Raw genomic sequence first — 7,811 nt, 5'->3', positions numbered from 1 at the left:
AAGGGAGCCACACGCTTGCCCCAATTCGAGCCACTCTCGGATCTGCTCCCGCTAAGGGCAGCGGTGCCAGCCCCCAAAGGAAACAGGCCAGACCCAGGCCCGGCCCCCTGTGTGGCAGAGTGCCGCCACCAAGGCTTGCAGGACAGCAACAAGCCCGCGTGACAGGGACACTGGACGGGCGGGAGGAAGGCACAAGTAAACGCAGCGCTCTCGGGCCCATGGGGGCTGCCGCCCAAGCGCTCGCTCGCTGGAGCGGACCCGGAGGGCTCGGGGAAGGAAGGGCTCAATCCAGCACATTCAACGATGTCCCCGACACAGACGGGAAGGCTGGGCCAGGCAAAAAGCCAGCTCCTCCAGCTGTCCAGCAGGCAGATGGTGAGAATCTTCCTTGAGTTTCCAGCCAAGGTGGGCCTGCAGGCCCTCAGAGATACAGAGATACACAGATACACAGGTGGCAGCTCAGGTATCCGGGCAGGGCAGCTGGAGTACGCGGTGCTCAAACCCACAGGGAGAGGGAGGGAGGGCAGAGAGGAGAGAAGCCAGCGGCAGCCCTCATGCTTCTTTCAACAGTGGGATATCTGCGGGCAGAGGAGGACGGAGAGCACAGTGGTTAGCCCGTGTGAGTGACTCTGCAGCACACCTGACCCCGTCGCAGGGATCCTATGTTTAAAGAAATAAAATGCCCTGTTCACAGGCTTCTAGGTAGCCTAAATCCCTCACCCTTTTCTACGCCTTCCTTGCTCATCTCTCCCTCTGCCTGTGTGACAAAATCGGAACATTCAGTCGGGTACTCAAACCCCTTCTGGTCCTACCACCTTGAACCCTCTTCTCTGCTTTAACTATGCTGGTTTAGTTGCTTCTCTTTCTATCCTTATTCTCGCCCTATGAGGCTCCTGAGCCCTGGTTAAGTCTCACCTCCTCCTTCAAGCCATCCTCCAGCTGTGTGTTACTGAGTAAATCACTCCCCATCTCTGGGTCTTGGTTGACTCATCTGTCACCGGGCTTAGACTGACACCTTAAGGGCCTGGCTTCCTTCAGTACTGTCAGCCCCAGACAGCTCAGGCTTAGCCTGCAACCAACTCGATAACCTATGTGTCTTGTTTTTTTGCACTCCTCATTCTGACATGGACCCTACCATTCTCGGTTCCATTTTTTCTCAAGTACAGGCTCCATCTTCCCAACTGACTGACAATCCATGTGGGCAGAGAGCATGTTTCACAGTTCTTTCCATCACACCTGAAACCTAACCCAGCACCTGGCACAAGATGGGCTCTGAAAAACGCTTGTTCAATACCTGGAACAAAGCAAGGGAGCAAGGAGGAGAAGGGAGAAGAGCTGGCACCACCTTGGCTCCTTAGGAAGGGTAAGGGCTGAGGCTTGTGTCAATACGTGCAGACACACAATATGTAAAGCTGGCTGCCCATGGGGTCACTGGCTTCCACCTTTAACCCTAGCCACCTATTTAATGGCCCCTTCCTAGCTCTATATCCCACCAAGACAAAAGGAGGCATGCTGCTGGCAATCAGGAAACCCTACACCTGATCTGCACTTAAGAATTTCCAACCTCTTTGCTTTCAGATATTCTAAACCATACACATTAACTGTGCCCAGGACTCCCAGGATGTTCTACAGGGAAACATCTAGATTCGGTCTGCATCCTAAAACACAGTGGGATTTTACGTAAAGATGTTTTTTAAAGTGACAGAGTCAATCCCAATGTTCGACTCTCCAGGCTCCCGTAAAGGCAGAGGTGTCAGGAGGGGGCAATTTTGTTCTCTGGCTGGTTTGCCACAAAGGACCTGGAGTGACCTGGGAGGCAGCACAGCACCACGGGGCTACAACGCAAGTTTGGGAGCAGATCCCTCGGCTTCAAATCCCAGCTCAGCCACCTACCAATGGGCAAGTGACTTAACCTCTTTGAGCCTCAGTATCCCTATCTGTAAAAGGGGGCTGGTAATAATACCCACTTCTCAGGATCACTGTGAGGTCTGACTGACACAGTGCAAGAAAACCAACTAGCACGGGACCTGGCATGCTCCTATTTAAAATGAAGCAGCTGGAATGCTCTGGGAGAGGCAGGCTCCAGTTTCCTCTGTCATAAGACCCCACACCTCCTTGTTATTCCTGTTCTTTCAGGAACATAAAAATTATGACAAGAGGACAAGCCCCACTCCACCTCCAACCGGCTGTCTACCCTTTGATTTAGCATATCCCTGAGGCCATGAATAGTTTCGGAGACTCCAAACCTATTAAAATTCACAGACAACAGTGAAAAGCCGCCCTATACGGAGCCCAAAGGCCTACCTGGGGCTCCGAGGGTAAAATTCTATTTTGTAGGATAATCCCCCAGGTATTATCTTTCTTTGCCGCCAGATACACCAATTATCAGAAAGGTTCGCCTTCCTTCCTCACTCCCAGCAAGGACCCTGAGCAGATAATAACTTACGGTCAGCACAGAGCACCTACCATCTGTGTAGTCCTCCGACGTGAGGCTTTGTATGTCACTGTTCTCTGAATCTGGGGCTTCTTTGTGTGCCACTCGGCTGTTCCCTGAGCCGGCCACCCAGGAGGAGGGGGCTGCCTGATGCACCATCACAGTCTCCGAGCCCCGAGAGCCCCGGGCTTCACACAGTCCGGGCTGGCCTGGGGCCTCCTCCTCCCCACCTGCGGAGGAGCAGGCCCCCTGGTCCTGCAGCTGCTGCTCCCGCGGCCCGCTCCTCCCGCTGGGCCCAGACCCTTCTGACAGCACAATGTGCACTCTGGGGTCAGCGGGCGGCACACAGCGACCGGAGCTGCCGTACACAGCCTCCTCGTACGACGGCAGCGCGACCTGGACCCCATCCACCATGATGGACACCTGGTCCCCGGACACCCCCTGGTCACGCCTGCATCCGTAGGGAAGGACAAAGGAAGAATCAGAATACACGCACAGGTAAATATCACAATATCAACACCACCAACCGTTTCTGACCACTTACCATGGTACCCGGCACGGCACTAAGGGCTTTACACACTTTGCCCCACTGAGTCCTCACCTGAGTCCTTTCAGGTAGATTCACCAAGAATGCAGATGAGGCTCAGAGTAGTTAAGTAACCTACCCAGTCGCACAGCTGGTAAGGGAGGAAGCTAGGATGTGAATCCATTCCACCTGCTTCCAAAGACTGTGTTCTTAACCTCTGGGTACACAGGCACCTAGCCCTCTGGTCCTGTGCAAAAACGAGGAAGCTAGAGACCCAGAAATAAAGCCATTCACTCAGCACAGCTAAGACAGGAAAGTGGGAGAATGACGGCTACAAATACCCGTGAATATACCCCTGCCTGCGCACTTCACGCGGGTATACTGTATGGTATGTAAATGACATCTCCATCAAGCTCCTTTTAAAAAGAGGAGGAGGAAAAGAAGCACCGTGGTCTTGAAATGGGACACTGGACTCAAAAACTGAAGAATTTTATTCTTTTGACTCAGCCACTTTGCTTGCCTTTTATTTAATTTCCTTTAACTTCGTAAACTTAAAAAAATATGTGAATTATAACACAAATATCAGACAAACATCGAAAAATGTACAGCTGACTTATTCCAGAGGTAACATGGCGTACAAGCCCTAGCTGGGTCAAGAAACAGAACACTGCTGGCACCGCCTACCCCACCCCCGCCATGTCCATTCCTATCTCCTCACCACCAAAAGTAACCACGATCCCGACTCTCATGAAAATCGTTCCTTTGACTTTTATTTTAGTAATTTTACCGCCTAAACATGAATCCTTCAACACCAGTTATTTCTGCATATTTTTGACCTTTATATGAATGGGAAAGACAATAAATGCGCGCGCGTGTGTGTGTGTGTGTGTGTGTGTGTGTCTGGCTTTGTATTTAACTCAACATTACGTTTGGGAGATTTATCCATGCAAATACTTCTTTTCTGGATTACTTTTATACATGCGCTTTTTTTTTTTTTTTTGCCACTGTGAGGCTTGCGGGATCTTAGTTCCCAGGCCACCGGCAGTGGAAGGGCAGAGTCCTAACCATTAGACCACCAGGGAATTCCTGAACCATTCTGAAAATAAGTTACTTCTTACTAAGTAAGACAGTAGTTAGCACACACCTCCAAGAACCTCTTTTCCTATGTTAACTACAACAGTATGTGCGTCCTGGAAATGACATTGGTATAATACTGTAACACACATGTTCCCAACTACCCAAAAATATATCTGCTTCAGCTGCTGTCTTGTTTGTTTTCATCCACAATCCAATTATGGATCATGCATTGCACTTAGTTGTCCTGTCTCTTGCATCTCTTTTAATCTAGAACAGGCCAATCTCGGCCTAGAACACTACACGCCATAGCACTGTCTGTGATGTCATGTCCTCTTCTGTGTGTCACACCAGGAGACACGTAAGGTCTATGGCTGGACCATATTATCATTGCTGGACTGTTTTATTAGTTCTCAATTTCCTCACCTGTACTTGCAGATAAAAATCTGTACTACCCAGTTCAAATGGCACACACACAGTGAGGATGACAGAAGTGGCACTCATAAAAGTGCTCAGATATTTCTGGAAAGAAGGGAAACTTTGATGGCAGGGTGGCATCCGAAAGCAGAGTGCATTCTGGCATGCGCTTAACTTTCGTTATTCAAAATAACATTGTTTTTTGTTGTTTAAAAAGTAATAGATGTACAAAATTTAAACAGGGTCTATAATGAAACCCAAGTCTCCCTGCCTCTTAGGCAAAATCAGTTACTTTGAACACACTGACTAGTTAACTACCAGGGGAAAACGATCCCTAATTTGGAAGAAATGAGGAACAGCTCGAGTTGACTTTACGTGGCAGTAGCCAATTCTTTCAAATACACAGTCCCTTCCAAATCTTCTCTAGTCTACTAATTGTTTAACTACCTCTAAAAATAGCTGCTACCCCCTGCCCCGAACAAAACCAAGTAACAAGAAGAAAGAAGAATCACACACACAGCACACAGATATTAGACTGGTCCTTGTCTGTGCATTCCAAACCAGGAGCATTTTATTGAATGCCGTTTAGTCTGCTCCTTCGTGCCTGTGCCGGACAACAGTCACTGAGGAAGGGCTGTGGAGGGACATAAACCGTTTTCTTCAGAGGGAACGAGGAAGGGCCAGGGCAACCCAAGCAGGTAAGGGGGCCATGCCAGCCTGGGAGAGTCCACCATGAGGGGCCCACTGGGGGCCAGGTCCCCACCCCAACCTCACCTATCCAGTCTGGGATGACTTTGTGGCTGGTGCACTCACCCGGAATAAGGAAAGTGACAAAGGTCGGCAAGAAAACCACTTCCTCGGTTTCTAGTATGGTATAGTGCAGTGCTTGCCAATCCTAGCTGCACGTCAGAACCACCTGGGGAGCTTTTTAAAACACTAATGCCAGGCACCCATCCCAAACTAAAGAAATCAGAACGTCTGGGGATGGAGGGCCAGGTGCTGGCGTTTGTTTTTAGTTTCCCACAGGTGCCTCTATGTGCATCCAGGAGAGGGGAACAGGGAGACAGGGCAGTGGCTCACAACCATGAGCCTGCATCAGAAACGCTTGGAGGGCCTGAGAAACACAGAGTTTCTCATTCTGTTGGTCTGGGGTGGGGCCTGAAAACCTGCATTCCTAACAAGCTCCCAGGTGATGCTGATTCTGCTGGGACCACACTTTGGGAACCATTGATGTAGGGGAAATAACATGCCACTCGAGTTGGACAGACTGGGGTTTAAATCTCACCTCTGTCATCACCTAGAGGGAGGACCCTGAGTGAATGACTTAACTGCTCTGAGCCTCAGTTTCCTAATCTGCAACGATCGTGTGAGGATGAAGACAATGTATGCAAAGCAAAAGCACAGTGCCAGGCACATCTGGAAGCTTAACACACGGCAGGGCCCTCCCCTTTCCCCGGGTGCACACAGACCAGCAGAGGCCAGCAGGCCCTCCGGCACCCCTCCGCCAGCCAAAGGCCAGCCTCCACCGTGACGCACGCCGCCCGCTGCCACTGGCTCACCTGCTGTGATGGAAAGACTTCAGCTTTGGCTGCAGCAGCACAAACAGCACCACCAGGAGGAGAATGAGCGCCACGGAGCTGGCAGTGGAAGCCACGATGGACAGCGTGGGGACCCCGAGCGACGTGTGGGCGTCTTTGTCTACGAGAACAAGCCATCGTCAGACGTGTTTTGTACCCTGACACACGGAACGTGAGCCCCACGGCTGACCTTGTCAAGGGCCCCCTGCACGGTGCCACGCTGAGACATGCTACGTGTGGCCAGGGCCACTTTTGGAGTAATGGTGCAGAGTGGCTTTTACATCAGGGAAAGGGGACATTTCCCTATCCTGTTCCTGAATCTAAAATTCCCCTCACTTCACTTCCCTAGAGGTCTTACCTTTATAAACCCCATCTGATCCTGTCCTTAAGAGAAGGCTGGAAGACATGAACCATCCAAATGCACACATCATTCCACCATCTGAAGTCCCACCCATGTGGCAGGAAAATTTATAAGAACAGGGCGGTAATAACAATCTGTTCTAAGATCCTGCAGCTTTAGTTGTAAACCTCAGGCCTGTCCCCACCCTTCTCTGGGGTGTCACGGTCTTGAAGTGCGAGTGAAAGCACAAAGATGACTGCATGACACACTCTCCCGCAGGCAGCTGGATTTCCTGTCATGCATGACAGGAGGAGGCGGAGGGGGATAGGTCTTCTGGCCAGCTGGACTGCAGCTCCGTGACAAAACAGTCCACATCCATTCAAGGAAAAATAATATAAAAGAGACACTACAGAAGGTACTCACACCGTGCTCATGGGTTAGCAGAACACAGTCAGAGGTCACCGGCACTGGGCTAGGCAAACAAGAGAGCCGGTGCATCAAAGGGACTTTACATAGCACAGCAGATGCCTCGGTAGCTCGGCTGAAATGCACTGGGACACGCACCAGCAATCCAAATGCCTTTCACAGAGACATGAAATCCCAAAGGAAAGGAGGCTGCAGGGCGTCAGAAGGGCCATGCTGCCCCACAGCACAAGGTGCTCCAGAGGGAGCGGGCACCACTTCCCGCGAGTTAGAAGAAAGCAGAAGCCCAGCAGCACCCCTCACTCATCTGCCAAACTGACCCTCGTTGAGATGACAGCTGATCTCCATGGCTGGCTTCCACTCGCCATTCTTACACGTCAGGTATTTGTAATCACCCTTCAACATGTAGCCTTCAGCACACAGGTACTCGATGACGCTGCCCGAATTCAGGGGGTCTCTACAGGGCCGGGGGTGGCAGATGTAGCCACCATTCTCTGGCTCCGGGGGCAGGGAACACACTGCAAAGACAGAGAGAGCAGAGGTACAGTGGTGAGGTTTTCCAGCGAGACTGCCGTCAGCGACAAAGAGGGGCAGCTCTGAGGGCTTCAGCAGGAAACACGCCAGGAGCAAAGAGCCAGCCCCTTGGAAAGGCAGCTGGCCAAACTCTGCAAGTTCAGGTTGCCAATGACAGAGGGAGGCGCCCTGGCAACAGGGGAAGCTTGGCTGCTTGCAGCACTTCCCCTCGCCCTCCCTCCCCAGCACTGCGCCTTAGGACAACTGCATCCATCACTGAACAGTAGACTTCGACAAAGCTGAACTTAAAGAGATCTAGCGCATGTGGGGTTTTTTTCAGCATTTTATTCTTTTATGATTACAAACTGTGTATTCTTTTTTTTTTTTTTAACTCTCAGTCTATCCCTCCCCCTGCCACCCTTCCCCCCTGGTAACCATAAGTTCATTCTCTAAGTCTGTGAGTCTGTTTCTGTTTTGTAGATAAGTTCATTTGTATCTTTTTTTTTT

General features: G+C 50.9%; 1 protein-coding gene across 1 annotated transcript in view; it reads right to left on the bottom strand.

The window, feature by feature from the left end:
• Positions 1-282: 282 nt before the first annotated feature.
• Positions 283-7,811, bottom strand: part of SUSD6 (sushi domain containing 6) — a 57,180-nt gene continuing 49,651 nt past the window's right edge. The window contains exons 3-6 of the mRNA XM_024739606.1: positions 7,112-7,309; positions 6,011-6,149; positions 2,467-2,885; positions 283-578 (exon numbers count right to left, since the gene is read on the bottom strand). Coding sequence (XP_024595374.1) covers positions 553-578; positions 2,467-2,885; positions 6,011-6,149; positions 7,112-7,309 — 782 coding nt within the window. The 3' untranslated portion in view covers positions 283-552. The remainder of the gene's footprint in view (positions 579-2,466; positions 2,886-6,010; positions 6,150-7,111; positions 7,310-7,811) is intronic.

This window comes from Neophocaena asiaeorientalis, unplaced genomic scaffold, assembly GCF_003031525.2.
Source record: "Neophocaena asiaeorientalis asiaeorientalis breed wild unplaced genomic scaffold, Neophocaena_asiaeorientalis_V1.1 scaffold348, whole genome shotgun sequence".
Lineage (NCBI taxonomy): Eukaryota > Metazoa > Chordata > Mammalia > Artiodactyla > Phocoenidae > Neophocaena > Neophocaena asiaeorientalis.
This window is presented reverse-complemented; position numbering and strand designations above follow the sequence as displayed.